At 36.2% G+C, this 22676-nt stretch overlaps 1 protein-coding gene across 1 annotated transcript in view; it reads left to right on the top strand.

The window, feature by feature from the left end:
- CREB1 (cAMP responsive element binding protein 1) overlaps window positions 1–22676 on the top strand; it is a 49802-nt gene that overhangs the window by 17459 nt on the left and 9667 nt on the right. The window contains exons 2-7 of the mRNA XM_068968650.1: window positions 1173–1294; window positions 7639–7785; window positions 8493–8534; window positions 15381–15481; window positions 18560–18702; window positions 22264–22446. Of these exons, the coding sequence (XP_068824751.1) occupies window positions 1181–1294; window positions 7639–7785; window positions 8493–8534; window positions 15381–15481; window positions 18560–18702; window positions 22264–22446 (730 nt within the window). The 5' untranslated portion in view covers window positions 1173–1180. The remainder of the gene's footprint in view (window positions 1–1172; window positions 1295–7638; window positions 7786–8492; window positions 8535–15380; window positions 15482–18559; window positions 18703–22263; window positions 22447–22676) is intronic.

Below are 22676 nucleotides of genomic sequence, written 5' to 3' on the forward strand. Positions count from 1 at the left end.
ATTTTCATTTTTAACTGTCACGTGTAAAAAACATATTATAGACTCCTGTGAATGGTGGCAGAATGTTAGTATGTGATACATTTTGATGGAATGTAATAATCACATAAGGATTAATTACTATTTTGGTTATCAATTTCAGAGTTATAAAATAAATGTAATAAATTCTGGAAAAGCATTGGAGTTTTTGTGTTGTTTATCAAATCGCCATAGGGAGTCCTTACTATTAAATTTATTTTTGACAGGTAATACGTTAGGAACTGAGTGATAACAGTAGTACACAAGTAAGAAATAATCCCTTTTGTTGTGACTCCTTGAAACACAGTTCCTCCCCCAGTTATATCTGCTATATATATAATCAGTTTCTCTAATCTTAAAGTAGTGTCCGCTGCTGGGAATTGCCCTCCACTTTTGCAGTCACCCAGTGCCACATGTAACAAACACACTAAACTCTTAGCAAAGCAGTATCTAAAAGGATCAGCCTTGATTAATTTATCTAGAATCCAGTTAAAATTTTTAAGTGTTTTATTGTTTGTGTGTATACATGCACGTGTGGAGTGTTGCACATTATATAGGGTAATGAGTCAGAACGCAAAAGAACTTTTTCCATGCTTGAGGTCTCTAATTTGACTCTGTGTCAAGAGCCACAGGTTGAGCTCTTGAAACTTGGGCTGTTTTGTCTTAACCACCAGCAGTTTCCTGAGGAAGTAGGTTATAATTTTTCTGTTTCTTCCCTATGATAGAGGGAATGCCTTTATAGGAGGTGCCTTGAAGCCAGTATCTCATAGACCCTGTCATCAGCTCACGTCTGCTCTCTGCCCTCCCTCCTTACCTGATTGATACATTTTGAAAAAATTAAAACTTTGCTGCTGCCCTTCCTCTCCTTATTAGGACAGATTCATGGAAGAGGGGAATCCTGTCTTCCATAACAGATGGAGTAATGGGAATTGAAAGGAAAAGCTTTTTTCTTTTTTGAAAAAACTAGAACTTTTACAGCTCAGCATATTTGGACAAGTCTTGACAGGAATCCAACTACATTGTAGCTTAACTAGATTTCTGAGTGCACCTGCTAACCTAACCACCACATATACCTTTTTATAACTTGAAAATTGCCTTTAAAACCACAAAAGCACAAAGCACTGTAGTGCTTGTAACACTCTTCCATATTATTGTAGGTAACTAAATGACCATGGAATCTGGAGCAGAGAACCAGCAGAGTGGAGATGCAGCTGTAACAGAAGCTGAAAGCCAGCAAATGACAGTTCAAGCCCAGCCACAGATTGCCACATTAGCCCAGGTATAAAAACATGGAGAGATTCCAAGTTGTCTCTTCTAAGAGGAATATGTTTTAAATACAAGAGAACTTAGTTTCTATTAGAGATATACATAGAATGAGTGGTAACATTCTTAGAATATCAAAATTCCTATTTATTTAGTATCAGCCTAATTTTAGAAATGACAGTATTCAGTAACATAGAAAAATGTATTGCTAGATACTAACACACTATTTGTAGTAGTGACATGATTCAGGATAATTACATTTAAACTGATGGGTAGATGGTCTCTTAAAGGAACAAAACAATATGATAACTGGGTGGTTTTTTTTTCATATCATATAGATTTATTTGGGGGCATGGGGACACAATCTGAAAGGCTAAATTCAGATGTGCTTAAATGAAAAAGAATAAATAATTGACACACAAGTAAATATCAAGGATGATAGTTTTTGTCCCTGTATTTCTTGAAGTATGATTCATAGTTCTTTCATTTTGTCTTTGTCTTAAACATTCTAAGATTATATTCTCATCTTTATTTTTTGTTCTTATGTATTTTTCCTCAAATGTTTTATTAACATTTATTGGCATTATGTTATATATGAGTGAGAAAAGTGGTTAATATAAAAACCAAATAGCAAATAAATAACCTGCTAGGTAAGAAGAGTGGGATGTGGAGCTTCTGCTTCCCAGAGAGTTTAAAAGCTCTCCAGATAGAGAGTCATGAGCAAGAATGGATCTTGGGAAATGGAGGACTAATCACATATGGTCACCACACTGAGCTAAAATACGGGTCAAATACTAGGTCTCTAGCAGGAATACTAGGGCCAAATACTAGCTCTGCTGGTAGTCAGAAGCAGTGGGATGTTTTGTGTTTTCTCCTAAGATCACCGGGGCCCACCTCCAGCTCTAAGGAGTAAGGCAAAGCAGAATATATTTAGGGATGAAGTAAACGTACTCAAGATGAAGCAGGTGCAGGAACAAAGGTGAAAGCATCAGGGCCTCTTTAGTACATGTCAAGGCAAATGTGGACAGATATGAATCGGGACTCATCCAAGCACTCAGCCCTCTGGTAAAAAGAAGATACAGTACCAGCAGGGATTTTGGTGATGACAATCCTCAACGTACCTATCTCTCGGGACACCATTCTGGTCTGGTTGCCCTCCATGTCTGCTGTGTCATGTCATTCTGGAGGTTGCCTTCCTACTGTCTTTCTCTTGTGGAGTTTTGTTTCCAGTGGTTCCTTCATCAAGTTTGACTGGGTAAAGAATTCTTGGTAAAGAAAATGTTTTTCAAATTTTTAAGGCACAGTCAATTTCTAGTATTGTTGTTTAAAAGACTAAACCCATTTCTTTGTATCTCTTGTTATCTTGTAAAAATCTCTGTTCACCTTGCTTCACCATTTCATTATCAAGGCCTTGAAGTGTTACCATCCATTGTGCAGTAGTATTCAGTGGGCCCCCCCCTTTTTTTTTTTTTAAGTGGAAACTCGGGTCTTCAATTCTGGGCAATTTCCTTAAGTTATTTCGTTGATGATTTTTTCTCTCCCTCTTCTTTATCTTTTATCTCTTGGATTCTTGTGATCCAGATGTTAATACCTCTAGGACTGTTTCTCTAATTTTCTCTCCTGTTTTCAGTCTGTCTTTTTGCTCTGCCCTCAGAGATTTCTTCAACTTCACATTTCACCCCATCTGTCGGAGTTTATTTCTCCTATCATGTTTCCAAGACTTCCTTTTGTTTCTGAACAATCCTTTTGTATATTAATAGTATCCTGTTTGTTTTAGGCTTCCCTGGTGGCTCAGACAGTAAAGAATCTGCCTGCAGTGCAGGAGATTGGGTTCAATCCTTGGGTCTGGAAGATACCCAGGAGAAGGAAATGGCTACCCACTCCGTATTCTTGCTTGGAGAATTCCATGGACAGAGGAGCCTGGTGGGCTACAGTCCATGGGATCGCAGAGTCAGACATGACAGAGTGACTAACACTTTCACTTTTTTTTTTCAAATGTTTCGTGCCGGCAGTATTTTCCCTTTATAATACTAAGTTTTAAGTTTTCTTCTCTACGTAGATTTTCTTCTGTATACAGTTTTCCTCTTCTATCTTTTTGGTCACCATCTTTCATATTAGAAGCTTTCCTCAGATATTTGATAACTTGTGGTTGTTGGCCTACATTTAAAAGTAGGTGACCAAAAACCTACATTGGACGTTGTGTGTATATGTGTGGGGCCTGACGTCTGTGAGTTGTGAGCTTCATGGTAGGGTGGCATCCCAGTGTCATTATGCTGAGTCTTTCTTCTTAACTGGGTGTGTGTTGCTCAGGTTCCCCAGAGAAAAGCTTGACTATCTCCTGCATATAAGTAAAGACCTGTGAGCCAGCCAGCGGAAGGAGACTGGAGTGTAGCACTTCACCTCAGCAATGCCTGGTGTCAAGCAGTCAAGAAACCCTCTATCAGAAAATAAACCAGCGTTTTTCTGTCCTTATAGGGGAGATGAGTGTCCATTCACAGAGAGTGAGGAGGGGATCTACTTGGTTTTCAAAGAGCCTTCAGTCAGCCTTTCTTATCTTCAGCCCCTCCTTTCACTCTGCCTTCTAGGGGGCCTTAGATTCTGAGCCTCTTAAGGACCTTGTGGCACAAATCAAGCTGTCCCTGCCTCCACCTCATGAGCTGGCCGTCTGAGGTCTTCCAAGTTCGTTACCATTCACACACCTGTTTCCAGCCTCCAAAACTCTTTACTGTTACTTCCTTTCCCATTCTTCTCTGTTGGTGTGATGATGCCTGTAAAAACAAAATCAGTTTCATGAAGCTTAATTGGAAATTTGGGAAGGAACAAAATTATATGCATATGTTCAATTAGCATATAGTCACTGATAAGTGGAATGACATGATACTTGAGTTTGAGAAGTAGTGTCTGTTCACTTTTGTAAGTTTTGTTGTTCTTTTTAATACTTAATTACAGAGGGGTTTTTTTCCACTTGCTCATCCAAGTCCTTAACATATACATTTTGACATAATTTCTCAGAATTCTGATAACCTATTTTTGTTGTCTAGTAGTAAACTAGAGATTTATAATAAAATTGTCAAGACCATTGTGATTTGACCATTGAATGTAAAAAAACAAATTCAGCCTAACTAGTGAAGGAGGAAAATCAATCTTAAATAATAATGAAATGTCTTATTTTACTTTTGAAATTTACAAGTATTTCTTTTAAAGTGGAAAAAACATGTTGGTTTTGACTATAAGAATGTTAATTTTTATGGAGGGTTTTAAGTAAAGAGTTGGGTGAAAGGATGATTGCTGCAATATTGTTGTCAATTAACTTTCTTGTAACAGGCAAATTTGAAAACCTAAATAGACAGTAATAAGGAATTTATTAAATTATGTAATTTTTACCATTAGACAGTCATTAAAACTATTAAAGAATACTATTAATGGTATGAAGAGATTGGAATGGATTTGAAAGATTCTGTGATAGTGCTATAAAAATTGAGTGTATATATATATATGCATCTTTAAAAACACATGTATCTACAGCAAAAATATTAAATGATTAGCTCTGAGTGGTAGGAATATAAGTGATTTTTTTCTAAATTGGTGTATCTGAATTTTCTAAATTTACAATGAGAGGAACCATTATATGGAATGATTAGCATAGAAAGAGGATTATTTGTTAAGTTAGCTTGTTATATTTACCTTATAGAATACTCAGAGAAGAGGACATACTAATTGCTTCAAATATTAGAAGAGCTTTCCATTGATACGAGATATTCTGAATAATTTACAGTTTTGGTTCTCCAGCCTTGGTGTCAGGGAACACGTCCTTGGGTCCATCAGAGGTTGTGACTAATTTATAAACAGGCACCCTATGTAACTCTAGTGGAGGTAATCCGCGGATCACATTTTGAGAACCAAGTAAAACTTAAGTAAGATTTATAGTGGCCAGAAAAAAAAGTGATTGATAAGGAAGGACTTCCTCACTGTCCAGAGGGGAAGCTCATGACGTTAGCCTCTGCCTTTAGTAGGTATCTTCCCCCCAAGCTTTATAGTCAAATATTTAACTACCTTGTAAACATCTCTGCAGATTCAGATGTCATATCAGTTCCATCGTTTTCCACCACTACCCCAGCCACCCATAAGCTGCTTGTGTTCTCTGTTTGGCATAGTTTACCCATTTCACCCACATGTGAACTATGTGGGTCGTCTTTGCTTTCTCTCTCACTTCCTTCCATCAGTCATTCTTAAATCCCTTTCTGGTCTGCCTCCTGAATTGTCATTAAATCACTTATATTATTTCCATCCCTAATACACCTAGTGCCTAATTGCTGGCCTTCACTTTTACTACTATATATAGACTTTCTCAGTTGGTCTCACCTCTACTTTTTTCTTCTTCTGAAATAAGTATCTTTTACCCTACCACTAAAGTAAAGTGATCTATCTAAAATGCAAGCCTCACTATGGTATTCAGGAGTTCAAAAGCCATTCAGTGTTTTTTCCTATCTCATGATAAAATGCAGATTGTTTAGTGTAACTTGTATAAGATTTCATGACTAGCCCATCTGGCCCCTGCCTGTTACTCATCTCTCCACACTTCCTCCCTCCTATAGTAACACACTTACATGTTCCAGTGGTAGTAACTGCTGGTCATCCCCCTCTGCCATGTACAGGCATTGCTCTTCTCCCTGCTTTTGCCAGTCCTCTGCGTGAAGTTCTGTGCCTCCCCTCTGCACCTCATAAGAACATGCCTTACTCATTCTTTTTTTTTTTTTTTTTTTTAACTAATATGCTTTGTTTCAAATTAACATACTTCCCTGGTAGCCTCTCCTCCTCTTGCTTTGGGCTGGATCGCTCTCCTCATTGTGTCCATTTTTCTCTTTGCAGACTTCATTACTTCATTGAATTATATTTATTTGTGGCCTTTCCCCATTCCTTCATACACATGCCTCAGTAATTTCTATAAGGGCAAAAACCTATGTCTTTCTCATTTCTGTAGTTTCAATTCTAGCATTGTTCTGGCACACATATCCCCAGAAGGTGAGTTCAGTCACTCAGTTGAATGAGTCATGGACTGAGTCAATCTCATGGACTGAGTTGACCTCATGGACTGTAGCACACCAGGCCTCCCTGTCCGTCACCAACTCCCAGAACTTGCTCAAGGCATGTCCATCAAGTCAATGATGCCATCCGACCATCTCATCCTCTGTTGTCCCCTCTCCTCCTACCTTCAGTCTTTCCCAGCATCAGGGTCTTTTCCAGTGAATCAGTTCCTCACATCAGGAGGCCAGAGTATTGGGGCTTCAGCTTCAGCATCAGTCCTTCCAGTGAATATTCAGGACTGATTTCCTTTAGGACTGACTAGTTGGATCTCCTTGCAATCCAAGGAAAGAGTATGATCACATGAGCTTCATTAAATTCCCAAATTTATTACCAAACGGACAAATAAAATTGCTACCCTCGAACACATTCAAGTGCAGGAACCGTAAATTCTATGCAATCTGATAGATATGTATGACTTAAGAGCCCTTTTAACCTGGGTATTGACTTATTAAGATTGCCGCCTTTGTGCCTCAGGAGAAAACTGGCTTCTCAAATTCTCTCAATTCTGCCCCCTTATCTTTTCAAGAGGAATATAAATCTTTAAAATATCAACTGTTACCAGTTCAGTGTTGGGAGGAGATAGAAATTTTCACTTTGTGCTTCCTCATGAATGAAAGGCATACTTGTAATAAGTTTATAAGAGAAAAATATGCTTTATACTGTAAGATGTATATTTGTTTTAGACTTAGTAGCTAAGCTTCACCCAAGTTTGGGAACAATTATACTTTAGAACATGGCTTAATTTAACACATGATATTCTGAAGAATTTTACATTCCTTCAAAGCTAGCTTATCTCTTGACCTTGGGTAAGTTGCTTAATCTCTTGGAGCACTTAATGTTTGTCTCTCGGTGGGGAGAGAATATGGGGTAACTCTTATTCTAACTCACTCTGATTTCTTCAAAGAGCAAATGAGAAATTGAATATGAAAGCAGATAGGAAACTTTAAAGCACTGTACAAATAAAGTGGCATTTAGTGTTCAAAAAAGTCTGTTACATATTTTGATATTACATTAGAACAGTTTTTTTATTTTTGTCATTTGGGAGGAGTTTAAAAGTGGGGGGCATGGGAAGTATTTGTAGTGTTTGGTTTTTTGTTTTGTTTTGTTTTTTCATAAAGAATATTAAGTTTAATGTTAGTTCCTTTCACACCACTGGAATACTTAACCTAGCAGAAGGGTCATCCTTTTGCTGCTAAAAAGTTGCTTCATATTAAACATGAGTATGCCCAAGGAGGTATCTGTGATGGTAATTTTTTTCCATGTTCAACACCATAGGTATCTATGCCAGCAGCTCACGCAACATCATCTGCTCCCACCGTAACTTTAGTACAGCTGCCCAATGGGCAGACAGTTCAAGTCCATGGAGTTATTCAGGCGGCCCAGCCATCAGTTATTCAGTCTCCACAAGTCCAGACAGTTCAGGTATGTGTATAAAAAGTTCTGCATCTACTTTCATAACTGTCGTTTATAGCCATATTTCTCTTCCTTTCATTATGAAAATAGGAACATGTCTAGTGTAGAGTTGTATAGTAATTATGGAGTGCGCTGCATCTGTATAGTCACCTTAAGTATAGGAACATATATACACAAGAACAGACATAATAAAAAACTGTTTCTTAAACTGGAGGAAAAAAAAAATTGATTGGGAAAAGTCATAAAGTTTACGGGATAAAGTGGAAATGTTGGGAGAGACTATAAGGGTACCTCAGGGAAATAAGATGCAAAATAATAACTTTGTAATTATTTTCTAAACATGCAATTGGAAAAAACAACCCTTGTCAAAAATTAATAACCTTACCTAAGGTATTATTTGAATTTTAGAGAAAAACAACTATGTTTAGGAGTCTTAAGTTAGAGTATATATAACTTCGAAATGATACCTTCAGAAAGTGTACCTTAAGAATCAGGGATTTTTCCATGCATGTTATCTTATTCTTTGGAGAGATTGTTCCTTTAATTTGGATCCAAGGGGAATAAAGGCATGTAAACGTCTACTTAACTGTAGGGAACCTAGGACAGTATACATCTTTGCAATGAGCTTATTGGGGAAGGACAGAAAAAAAGACTTGAACGTTCATTCAAGTAGGCCATAACCCCAGCCTCCCATTTCATATTTTTTTGCTTCACAGTCTTCCTGTAAGGACTTAAAAAGACTTTTCTCCGGAACTCAGGTGAGTCCTAGGTCCTATTTTTAGAAAGGAAGGTGAGAAATTATTCTTTATATCTTTGTCCCTTCTCTCTAAACATGGAACTCAAGGTTTGAATAAAAATCTTAGGTATCTTCTAAGTCTAGGCCAAACTCGTTATCTATCCAGCCCTTAATCTGTTACTTAGTTTCCCTATTTACATCCTTCTCCCATCCTCGAAAGGGTAGTCTGGCATTACTTCAGCTCTTTGAGAGAAAGGAGGCAATCTCCAGAGGTAACCAGTTTATAATCGGGGGTAATTGCTAAAATATTCTTCGCTGAGGTGAACCAGAATATCTTTCTAAAAGTATTACCTAGTGGTCCCAATTTTATCCTCAGAAATAACTTAAGCAAATTTAACTCCTTTTTCTATTGGACTGCTTCCTTTTCCCTATCTCCCACGTCCTTCCCATTAAAAATATGTCCAGACCAAGTAAATGCCTGTTTTTCTTCAGCCGTTTATAATTGGCACTGCTTTGTTTCCTCTTCACCATCCATGTCGTCATCTTGCGGGTGAGAGCTGTTTTCTTTCTTTTCCCCTTGAGTACAGTAGCCAGATTGATTGATACTTGTAGAGGGGAGAAGTCCCTTTTTGTCTTCTATTAGTGTCATCAATGGCACCCCACTCCAGTACTCTTGCCTGGAAAATCCCATGGACGGAGGAGCCTGGTAGGCTACAGTCCATGGTGTCACGAAGAGTTGGACATGACTGAGCGACTTCCCTTTCACTTTTCACTTCATGCATTGGAGAAGGAAATGGCAACCCACTCCAGTGTTCTTGCCTGGAGAATCCCAGGGATGGGGGACCCTGATGGGCTGCCGTCTGTGGGGTCACACGGAGTCGGACACGACTGAAGTGACTTAGCAACAGCAGCAGTAGCAGCAGTGTCATCAAAGGATATAATAGATGTTAACTCACCTCTACTTCATTTGATCTCTGTGCTTTCATTTGCTTGGAATTTAGGGCAGGGGTAGAAGGAGGAAGAAGAATAAATGTTTTTATATAAGTAAAATCATCAAGTTGTAATATTGAAAAGGAATTTGTTGTTACTAAATAGATGGTATAGTCCAGGTAAAGACTGAAGAATTTGATATTTCTATAGAACCACACTGACTGAACAGTAGTCTCCTATCTTTTGTCTCAGTTTTTATTTCACTGAATGCTGCCTAACTTTTATTCTTATGATGTATGCCATTATTAATTGCCTGTTCGTATCTTCCTCTTGATAATAGTGGAAAGAATCTGACCTCGTAGTCAGGAGACCTAGATTCCAGATCTTATTAACCTTTACTTTTTCTTTTTCACTTACAATAGGAGGTCTTTCTATAAAGAACACACAAAAATTACCAAAAAAATTGCTAACATTATAAACATTGGTTTTAATAAATGATGTTTAATTATTGATTATAGTCTTAATTTTAATCTTTACTTTGTGGTAAGAATAATAATAATGACCATTAACTTGTAGAAATGTGTGAGCTGTGCTTATAATTAGAAACCTGAATTCTACAAACATAAACACAAACAGTATTTTTAGTTTAAAGGCCCTAAACCATGAAGAAGCTATTAAACTTCAGTGGTCATTTCAGCTGGTGAACAGTGATTACAATTAATCATTAGAGAATGGTTTATAACAGAAGAGGTGATCAAACAAGGAGAGAACTGATTTCCTCAACCTTCTTGATGGAAGAATATTAGTATTCTAGAACAGCATTTCTGAAACATATAAGGTACATTTCTCTTGATGTGAGAATAAGATACTAAGATTTCTGTTTATCTTTTTTCATCTCAGAGGATTAGAAACAGCTTTACTAATATTTCATATTCATCAGTGCCCTAACTTATCCCTTATGTATACATGTAAGTCAGATCTCACAGATTATGTAAAAATTGCCACAAAAATAATGGGAGTTACACAAATGTATAGAAGTTAACAGTATCATCCTCACTTATCATTTATTAATTTTGGATGCATTTTTAATACAGTGCAGTTAAAACATTTCATAGGATTTATGGATTATGTTACCTTAAATTATTACATTTCATTCCTTCAACGAATTTTTATTGATCACATGCTATGTGCCAGTCACTGTTCTAGGTGCTGTGAAAGACAGCAGTGAGCAAATAATACTTCTCTATTCTCATGAAGATCACATTTGAGCGAAGAGAGACAATGAAAAAATAAAATATGTCAGGTGAGGATAAGTGCTGGGAAGATAATTAAAGCAGGGGAAAGGGACAGAGAATAATGTGGAGGGAAGGGTATTTTATTTTATGTAGAGTGGTCAGGGAACACAAGGAGCAGAAAACTAGAAAGCAGTGAAGGAGGCTAAGCCATACAAACAATAAAAGCTAGTCCAGAGGCCCAAAAGTGAAAGTATGCTTTACATATCAAAGAATAGCAAGACGACATGGGCTGAATAGAGTGAGCAAGAGGGATTGTGGCTGGCACTGAAGTTTTTGATACTGCCTTTACAATACTTTATAATGTGATGGGAACAACAATAAAAATCTTTTGTGTAAGATATCCAGTTGTTATCATATAGCAAATATTTGAGTTGCTGAACAAACATAAGGATGTTACTTGTTTGTTTTTACATAAGACAAGTATTCCAGAGTTGCTGATCTTTATAATGATGGCAAGCAAGAGATAACCTATAAAGGATATGTTAACTAACATATTTTTGAAAAAAAAAGACATTCTTTTCAACTATCCTTTCTGAGAGAAGGTGACATTTTAACAATGTATGAGAATACCTGCATTTTGAAAGGAAATCGTGCTTTGGACATAATATTTTGAATATAGAAGTTTGAAAATGTTCCCATACTTTTTTTTTACTGAAAACAGAATAAATTTGTCACCTAGAAATTCAAATGTATATACTTTTAAAACTCTGGAAAGAGTTTTCCAGACTATTCAGAAGTGTTCTTGAGTTTCAGTAGGTGTTGAACTTACTTGTTAAAATATAAAAGCTTCTATTAGCATGTAATAACTGACCGAGAGTCAGGGAGATGAAAATATACTAGTAAATCTCATCAAAAGTTTAAGCAATTGATAGATGAAAGTGAAAAAAAAATGATTGTTTTATTTAGTAAGCCTGGCCACAAAGCACTTACTGCTATATCCACATGTCATGAACTCCTTTTTTCAGCAGTTGCAGATGTCAGATCACATTTCAGAAAGTCCAGGCTTAGAATCAGATTTTTGAGTCACTGTTATAAAATATTAAATGGTTTCTTAATGAACCATATTAAAGCACATCACTCTTGTTGGTATGAAATATTAAGAAATTTACAAGTGTATTTTAATACATCCTGACTCTTTAAAAATTAATTTGTTTTATGATACAGATAATACTTAAAACTTGCAAATAAATGTGTGTGCTTATATTGAATTTTCTTATTTATAAGGGAGATCTGCAGATCAAAACATTTTGGAGATTACTGTTCTAGACTTCTATTAAACTCCTTGATCCAGTGAATAAACAACTATACCTAAACCTGAGCCTGAACTGTACTCCAGGAAAGTGCTTAAGTTTTCAGGGGACCATGTATAGTTTGAGAAAATATCTAATACAACCGTTTAAAAAATTTTGTGCTAGTCACTGTATATTTTATTTTGACATTTCAGGTAACATCCAAGTTTTTTTCCTTCTTATAAACAGGAGGTATGGGTTTTTAACAAACTTTGTTTTAACAAATAAAGGGAGTATTGAGAAATACAGATCTAAAACTTCACAGGTTCAGTGATGGGTTTGGCTTTTTAAAAATTTCTTGACCTATAAGTGGCCGTGATTAAAGTCCTATTTAAGGAACTCAGGAAGGGATTAATAATAGAGGCAGGAAGAGGTGAAGACCAGAGGAAGGGGCTCTGTCATTGGAATGTGATGATAGTCTTTGATACTTACAAGTGGGATATAGTTTTTCATGCTATTTTTTAAATAACCTATTAAATATGTGTTGAACTGTTATTAAAAAGGATTTTAATGGTACTTAATGGTCTTAGACATTGAGGGTTTAGCGGTTTGGGGGGGGTTGGTTTTTTTGTTTGGTTTTGGTTTGGCGGGGTATGGTGATGGGGGTTGGGGGGAGTTTTGTTTGTTTTTGGTAGATAGTCCATAGGAATTGGCTTCATATTTATAATTCTAAGTTCTCTCTGGATAGTACTCCACCAAAGAGGAAATAACTACATTTATTAAGTAGTATTGAATAGTTCTGAATTCGCTTTACATTTAAAAAATTGCAGTACATATCACTTATATGTGGAATCTTAAAAATACAACAAACTAGTGAATATATTAAAAAAAGAAACAGACTCACAGATAGAGAGAACAAACTAGTGGTTACCTGTGGGGATAGGGATGAGGAAAGTGGCAATATGGAGTAGGGGACTAAGAGGTATAAAATAAGCTATAAGAATTTATTGTGCAACACAGGGAATATAGCCAATATTTTATAACTGTAAATGGAATAGCGCCTTTAAAAATTGTGACTCACTATACTGTATACTTATAAATTACATTGTACAGCAGTCATACTTCAGTTTTTTTTTTAATTGCAGTCATAGAGTATAAGTTAGTTCCTTTTGTGTGAATTGACAAGTTGTTTCAGGTAAGAGGAATAGGAGACTTTGTTCTACTGGGAGCAATAGATGCATTGAGTTTTGGGGAAAAAAATAAGGCCATATATTTAAAAAGCAGTGTTAATTAGTTTCATTTCAAAATTGTCCTATGTGTAGTTTATGTAGCATGTTTTAAAGTTGTTATTTTAATGACTTTCAACTTGGAAGAGTATGCTTACGTCATTATATATCCTTGAAAGAAGGTTGTAAGAATCAGAGTTAAGCAAAAAAAGACAGAATGGTAGAGAAACTAAGGTTCTAAAAAACATTCATGAGGGTAAACATTTGTCAGGTTATTCACTTTGAGTTTGATCTTATTATCCCTTGAAATTCTGATTCTCTACCTTTTTACAACTCCTCATCAGCTCTACATTTTTGAGAAAGTCTGTGTAGAGACTCTGCTGAGTGAGCTAGTTAACAGCAGCTACAGATTAGTGCGAAAGTGTTCTGTGTGCTCCTTTGGCAGTAACTATAGTGTTGTTTGGAGAAGGCAACGGCACCCCCACTCCAGTACTCTTGCCTGGAAAATCCTATGGACGGAGGAGCCTGGTGGGCTGCAGTCCATGGGGTTGCTAAGAGCACGACTGAGCGACTTCACTTTCACTTTTCACTTTCATGCATTGGAGAAGGAAATGGCAACCCACTCCAGTGTTCTTGCCTGGAAAATCCCAGGGACGGGGGAGCCTGGTGGGCTGCTGTCTACGGGGTCGCACAGAGTCAGACACAACTGAAGCAACTTAGCAGCAGCAGCATAGTGTTGTTACTCTACCGTGAATCACAGGTCTGTGGGACTATACTTTGTTTACTTTAAAATGTTTTAAGGGGCACATATGTTACTTTATTGTAGCTCTATTTTGTGAAACATTACTAGATTTAACAAACTTCATTTTAAAGTGAGTGTGTATCACAAAGCCCTCCGAATACAACTGCCTGCTCTGCAGAATCCTTAGGCTCGGACCACATACTTGATTGATTTCTCAAGTTTCTCTTAAATATGTTTGTTCTTACTGCCTTTGCCATAAATTTTTGATAAGGCGCTGTCCCACATAGACCCTTTTGCCTTGGTTAAATTTAATTCTCACTCCAACAGCAGCATGCTCACCTAGGTTAGGAGAGAGCAGGAGGCTACTGCTATTTAGCCTAGGGAAACTTGGCAATGTAAATTTGACAGACTAGCTTACCTAAATGACTGAAATTGTAGTCTAAAAATGGTCTGAAAATGCTCTGGGTTGCTGCTTCTGACCAAATTGGTTTGAGATTGGAACCAGCAGGATGTTGATGCTAGTATAGACATGTAAATTTGAGATGTCAAGTGTTGACAGTAGCTTCACTACTTCATAGCTTTGTGACTTGGGTGATTTACTTAAACTCTTTGTGCCTCAGTTATTCCATCTATAAACTGGACATACTAATGGTACTTATGCAGCACCTAAAGTTAATGTATTTTAGTGAGTACTGAGTAATGTAATATATGTATATGCTTTAACATAGCATCTGCCACATAGTAAGTTCTCAGTAAATGCTAGTTGCTATTATTATTATCCCACATAAAATCTGTATTCACTTACCTTTATTCCTTCTCAATTCAAGCATACTTTCCAGAAATACATAGTTCTTTACCTTGAAGTTTTGCTTAATAAAAATTATGGATTGCCAACTTTGAAACATGTCTATATGTAGCAGAGGACTTCTTCCAGAATTGCCAGAAACAGCCATCTGGAACATGGTTGAAGGATCACCGATCTTATTTGTACAATTGTACATATACTCAAAGTATTTACACATCACGTAAAGGAAAATATTTGTACAATCAGGAGGCTGATAGCTAGATATTTAGTCATTTATTCTTTCCTTCATGTCAGAACTTTATTTTACTTGGTAGTTTTATTCTAACTATAAGAAAACAACTGACAAGTGATACTGATACATTCAGTGTTGATTATAAGAAGTCCTGAAAGAGATTAGGCTGATTTTGGATATCACAAAAGTTTGGTTTTGACAAAAAGATTTTAGGGTCTCTGACTTCGGTAGGATGGGGGGAAGGGAGAGGAGAGGGATGGTATGACTATCTCCAATAAAAACTGGTTTTCTACTGAAGCATGTATAAGGTTGAAATACGCCCTTTTGTATTTGACCTTTTCTTAAAATTCATAAAAATTTTATGGGAACTAAATTTGATTATCATGATAAAGTTCTTCTTTATTTTCAGATTTCAACTATTGCAGAAAGTGAAGATTCACAGGAGTCAGTGGATAGTGTAACCGATTCCCAGAAACGAAGAGAGATTCTTTCAAGGAGGCCTTCCTACAGGTATGGAATTGAATAGTTAAAAGAATTTAGGATCAGGAGTATAAAGATATACCCCTGTGTAGTTACAGATGAAGAGATGTCGGAACACCAATTAGATGCTCGATTCAGGACCATACAGAACATGTCTTTTCATCCTGAGTTGCTTCTCTCAAATAAGTTGAAGCTTGTCATATAGAATAAGAGCACTTCTTAATCTGAACATGTTGTGTCTGACTCTTCATGACCCCATTGACTATAGCCTACCAGTCTCCTCTCTCCATGGGATTTTCCAGGCAAGAATACTAGAGTGTATAGCCATTTTCTTCTCCAGGGGATCCTCCTGACCCAGAGATCGAACCAGGTCTCCTGCATTGCAGGCAGATTCTTTACCATCTGAGCCACTAGAGAAGCCTTACTCTGAATAGTCCTGGATAAAGACTGATTTTTTTTTTCCTTCTGTTTTTGTAGACTGTGCTGGCTGCTGCTTTTCTGTTTAAAAGATTGGAATACATTTGATAAGGTTATAGCATTTTCTAGTTATAAATCAGTTCTGAGACTGTACCATGTACTTCACAACACATTTCTTATTCCATGGTACTTAGCATGATAACTGCTTGTTAATTAAATAGTTGCTTAGGGTGATGTTTGGTGATACTCCCTGCTTGTTAATTTAATAGTTGCTTAGGGTGATGTTTGGTGATATTCCCTAATTTTAGGGGCATCTTACTGCAATTTTATGTTCAGCTACAAAAGTTGCCTAATCCATACCTTGCTTCCAAGATGGACCAAAACTGTTTTAGTACTACATAGAAACTGGAGCCATATTAAGTATCTCCAGGAAAAGCAATTCCCAGAATCTTTAAGTTCAATTCATAGTCTAATAAATTTGAAGCTTATTCTTCCCTTCTTTAGCCTACATTATTTCTATTTATATGTATTTCTATTTTTCAAAGGAATGTTATATTTTCTCCATTTTCTTGGCTTCTAAGCTAGCCCTTTTCTCTATCCTCACAATTTAATTAGGGATCCTAAAGAAATAGCAATAAGTTGAGATCTTGAGAATTCTGTGTTACCAAGTATGTGTTGTATTTATTTATACTCATAATTCTCAAAATGTAGCTAGTTTTATCTTTTAACTTTGAAATATATCTAGTGTTACTATGTCAGACATTTGATCCTGAAGCAAATTCAACTTGATACTAAGAAACAAGCTACATGGCTTCTCTATATAAGTTCTAGGTAAACCCTAGCTGTAACTTTATGATACATGAGTTTTATGTTGGAAAAAAATCTTTTTTTTTTTTTTTTGCCTTAATTGGCACCACACATGTGTAGAGAAAGATATCTTCCCTTACAATCAAACCTCCATAGTGGAGTATGCTGTTATTTTCTAGCCTGTATGTCTTAATTTGATTATAACAAGATCGGTACAGAAATTCTTAGGTTATTTTTGTGAAGTTGGAGAAATGGGAATTAAATAATAACATTTGGGTTTTTATTGGAACAGCCCAGCTTTATAGTGATCAGTTTTTACCCAGAGGAAGTCCTTGAAGGGTTCTCACTTGGTTTCATCTGGCTCGGTGTTTTTATCAGTAATTGAGCTGAAAACATAAAAGCCATGTTTATCAGATCAACAAATAACAGAAACTTAAGGGCAAAGTACCCTAATAGATGGTAGAATAAAAATCTTGAAAGATCATAGCAGCCAAGGGAAATAGAGTGAAACAAATAGTCAGTCTTTTATTTTTGGGGCTCCAAAATCACTCCAGATGGTGACTGCAGCCATGAAATTAAAAGACGCTTACTCCTTGAAAGAAAAGTTATGACCAACCTAGATAGCATATTCAAAAGCAGAGACATTACTTTGCCAACAAAGGTCCATCTAGTCGAGGCTGTGGTTTTTTCAGTAGTCATGTGTGGATGTGAGAGTTGGACTGTGAAGAAAGCTGAGTGCCGAAGAATTGATGCTTTTGAACTGTGGTGTTGGAGAAGACTCTTGAGAGTCCCTTGGAGTGCAAGGAGATCCAACCAGTCCATTCTGAAGATCAGTCCTGGGTGTTCTTTGAAAGAAATGATGCTAAAGCTGAAACTCCAGTACTTTGGCCACCTCATGCGAAGAGTTGACTCATTGGAAAAGACTCTGATGCTGGGAGGTATTGGGGGCAGGAGGAGAAGGGGACGACAGAGAATGAGATGGCTGGATGGCATCACGGACTAGATGGATGTGAGTTTTTGTGAACTCCAGGAGTTGTTGATGGACAGGGAGGCCTGGCGTGCTGCAGTTCATGGGGTTGCAAGGAGACAGACACTACTGAGTGGCTGAACTGAACTGAACTGAATAGGATAAAATGTTGAAGATAATGGTAAAATTTCTGAACCTGAGTTTAAAATAAAATGTTATTCCCATACAGGATTCTGGATTAAGAATTCATCTAAAAAAGATAATTAATGTTCTTTAATTATCATTGATTAAATGTAGTTGCCAAAAAAGCCAATACACCATAAGACTGTATTGGTTTAAAAGAAAAAAATAACCTTAGCATCTAGATTAAAGTGAAAGTCGCCTAGTTGTAGCCAACTGTTTTACCCCATGGACTATAAAGTCCATAAAATTCTCCAGGCCAGACTGCTGGAGTGGGTAGCTTATTCCCTTCTCCAGGGGATCTTCCCAAACCAGTGATTGAGCCCAGGTCTCCCATATTGCAGGTGGATTCTTTTCCTGCTGAACCACCAGGGAAGCATTCTTGGCCATGCAAAAGATTGTTTTTCCTGTAGTCAGTTGTTCTATTCATCTCTTCTTTAATTGCACCTGGATTTTGAATCATCATCTTTTTATGTTCACTGAAAGGAGAATTACATCTGTATTTTTTCTAGTCCTCATATGGTTTTGACATGTAGATGCCCTGATTCATTTTTAGTTTAATGTCACAAATTTTATTGTTTATTATTATAAGTTTTTACATTTTAAACTATAACATTTTTAAATTCTATCCTAAACACTGTCAACTTTCTGTCAGTTTTCTGATCTTTTCCTCTTCTTTGTATTTAGCCAGTAAATGTTACCTTTATTTTAACTGATACAATTCTCTATTTTTCTAGGAAAATTCTGAATGACTTATCTTCTGATGCACCAGGAGTGCCAAGGATTGAAGAAGAGAAATCTGAAGAGGAGACTTCAGCACCTGCCATCACCACTGTCACGGTGCCAACTCCGATCTATCAGACTAGCAGTGGACAGTATAGTGAGTAATTGATATTTCTGTTTGGGAAAATGAGATGAAAAACTAATGGCTACATTCTCCTCAAAGTAATCTTATAAAAGCAGCCTGCACTTTGCTAAATCTTGATTGTCATTGTTATACTTCCTTTACTTACAAGCAAAGTTTTGTAACAGAAGTATTTGCTTTTCTTCAGGGTTTAGTTAGGATTACCCAGGTATGTAAGACCTTTAAGTGGCCGTTTGTTTTGTTCAGGTGCATGGAGAGTCTAAGTTTTTTAAACCACTACTTAAAAATGTATTTCAGTCCTCATATAACATGTTAATAGAAAACATGAGTTTTTTCAGATAATTATTCTTTGGTTATGTTTAAGGCCAATTTTTGTCTCACAGAAAGCAAAGATTTCTTTTGAAAAATTATCAAAGTTCCCATTTCTCTGATGTCTTGATTTCCCATTTCTCTGATACTTGGGTCTCTCTTCTTATCTTTCATCTCAATCTGTTACAAAAGTACTTTTTGAGTGCTACCTTTTTTTTGATCAAAGGCATTTGTGTGAATGGTACCTTTTTTCTTTTTCCCCAATATCTTTTTGCCTTCCACAGTGCCTCACACATTGATGTCTTCATTTTTATTTGTTTATTAAATACAATGCTGCCCACTATATAGTTGCCCTCCCTCTCTTCCTTAATAACACATCAAATGTACACATCAAAACTCTTTTACTACGTCGGTTTTCTAATGTCCTGGGGTAGTCTGTGTCAGAAATATGTATAAAAGTTTGACTCCCAGTTCGTAATTTTCCAGTTACACCTTGGCCATGGTTTGCATAACTAATTTGCATTCCAGCCATATTAAAAACAAGTAGCAGACTTTTTAGCTCTACCAAAGCTGAAACTTTTAATAACAAGTAGAAGGCAGGCATTTTTGACTAAGCTTCTTGTCCATTGTGTAAGTTTATTAGAGTTCACTCATCCTTTTTCTTCTTCGTTGGCAGAAAGAGGTGTATGTGTGTATTTTTTATCAAAATAATTTGAGCTATTCAAGGTATGTGTTCTAACATATTAATACATGAACTTTTTTCCAACTTGAGTACACTTGAGGAATATAGCATAGTCCTATTAGTAACAGAGATTCATTTACCACAGCAGTTCTCATTTGAATTAGAAATAGAAGGCATGCTCTCCAGACAGAGGCATATCAGAATCTCAAACAGGGAAGTGAAGTTGAGGGAGGTAAAGCTCAGAAAAATAGATGTTTCATTTGGCACACCCCTTCCACCCAGCGGCTAACAGTTGCTTGTTTTAAGGTTAATACTTTGAGATTTTAAAGGCTTTATGTGTTAATGTTTATGCCTTATTCTCTCTGTATATGCATATATGACTTTGATGGAACTGATTAAACATTATGTTCTTGATTATTATTAACAATCAATATAATGACCACTTACATATGTAACAGTATTATATATTTCTTATAAAACAAGTATATGGTTGGGAAAATTCAAATGGTAGAGGTTTATAGTATTAATAAAAAGTAAAGACCCTTCCCATCCCTCCCCAGTAGTAAGAGTTTGGTATATATCCTTCATTCTTTTTCATTCTGTTTATACATAAACATGTAAAATGTATTTTTATACATGTGAGACCTACATATTTATATACTACAGACAAATATATGCATATATAGTTATGTAAGTGGTTTCTTTTAATAGCTACATTGTGTTTCACTGTATAAATATAACATTTGTTTAAAACTCACATACACTGATAAATATTTAGGACTTTTCTACTGTTTCAAATAATGCTACATAAACATTCTTTTAGTATATAGTGTCCTATCCTGTCAGTGGGGTAGCATCTAATGAGTGGAATTGTTGGATCCTAGTTACCCTTCCCAGTGACTACATCAATTTATAGCCAATAAATTGGTTGTTGTGTCTTTTTATTAACACTAGTATTAGTTTTGTCTATTACTCGGTTCACAATCCCTGATAATAAGTGTTGAAAAGATTATTCTTAGGTAGAAAAACATGTTTCACTAAATAAAATTGTTTTTCTCTTCATTTTGGCTACTCAAACTCTCAGCTAAGTTTGTTTAATTATATGCTTTCCTTATTTTGTGATAGGATCATTATGTACATCTAAATACACATTAGTTACTTGACTTCTTTTCCTTGTTTTAATTTAGTTTTTTTGAGAGCAATCTTAAGTCTTTTTAAAATATGATGTGTATAAATAAATATTAAGAGAAAAACAATGTTTGATAGGATCAGACTTCAGTTTTCAGAGTACTTTTATATACATGGTCTCATTTGAGTTTTATAACAATGATACTTACGGGCTAGAACCATATATTTTTATTTTTACAGAAGAGATAACAGATTCAAATAATAAGTTTAGTGATGGAACTTGGACTAGAACCCAGATCTCCAGATTTCTAGTTTCCTTCTTTCCTTCCACTTTGATTTCATTGATACATAGTCAAGAAGAAAGCTGTTTGTATTGAATACAGTGGAATTTGCTCATTAACTCTAATTAAGAAATTGTGGTTTGATTCTGTTAACCTTCTGATTCTTTCAAGTTATCCAGCAGTGTTAATTTCAGAATACTTTTCACATATTTCTTTGGAGCAGATGAATAACACATGTGAATAATCAATGGATTCTACATGAGAAGGCTTGAATATGTAGCTTACAAATAGCAATAAGATACTTTTTTCTAAATGATCATCTTGGGCTCCAGTTTTAAACTCCGAGAGGTCTATGGTAATTAAGTTCCCCAGGACATTTCTGTTGTCTCATTGAGTGGACTTCTGTTACACTTTATGTATTCCTAACTGAGTAAGAGAACAGAGTGCACTACTTAACTGCTTTATTAATTATGCATTAAAATAATCATTTATTGGGTGCCTATTACATACCCATGTCTGTGCTAATGTACATGAATGTAGAGAAGAAATATAGTACATAGTTAATGTGAGAATAAAGGAAGTGTAGGTCACAGAGTGGTACCTCTTCTCAACCAAATAACTTCAAATGGAATTTAACATTTTCTCATTTTATATTTTTAATTGTTACCTGACATTATTATAAATTATAATGTGGTTCATAGAGTATACTTGTATTCTAGAAATTGGATATAAGTTTTCCTGAGCAGAAAGTTTGGAGAAGGCAATGGCAACCCACTCCAATACTCTTGCCTGGAAAATCCCATGAACGGAGGAGCCTGGTGGGCTGCAGTCCATGGGGTCGCTAAGAGTTGGACACAACTGAGTGACTTCACTTTCATGCATTGGAGAAGGAAATGGCAACCCACTCCAGTGTTCTTGCCTGGAGAATCCCAGGGACGGGGGAGCCTGTTGGGCTACCGTCTGTGGGGTTGCACAGAGTCAGACACGACTGAAGTGACTTAGCGGCAGCAGCAGAGCAGAAAGTTACTTGACTATACAGAATCTTTCTTGGTTATGTTATCTGCTGTAATAATTTCTCCTAGATATGTCTTGCAAATTATTATTGGAATTTAGTGTGTGTGTGTGTTTTATATGGTATTAATTAAACTTGTAACAATAAAATCTGTTGGATTTTAGTTGCCATTACCCAAGGAGGAGCAATACAGCTGGCTAACAATGGTACTGATGGGGTACAGGGCCTGCAGACATTAACCATGACCAATGCAGCTGCCACTCAGCCAGGCACTACCATCCTGCAGTATGCCCAGACCACTGATGGACAGCAGATCCTAGTGCCCAGCAACCAAGTTGTCGTTCAAGGTAAGAGAATTTAGAGCTCACAGGTGTGGTGAATTCTTTAAAAGGTTAAAATTTTATAGACTCAGAAAAAAGTAAGTATGGTAATGCAAAGCACTGTTAAAATACAGCTTATTTTCTGCATCATAGATAATATTTTCCATGAACTCTTCTTCCGTTATTCCAATTGGACCAAAATGTCATGGCATAAAAACAACTATTTTCAGTTTTAAAAATATAACTTCTATATTTAA

Source organism: Capricornis sumatraensis, chromosome 3 (assembly GCF_032405125.1).
Source record: "Capricornis sumatraensis isolate serow.1 chromosome 3, serow.2, whole genome shotgun sequence".
Taxonomy (NCBI): Eukaryota; Metazoa; Chordata; class Mammalia; order Artiodactyla; family Bovidae; genus Capricornis; species Capricornis sumatraensis.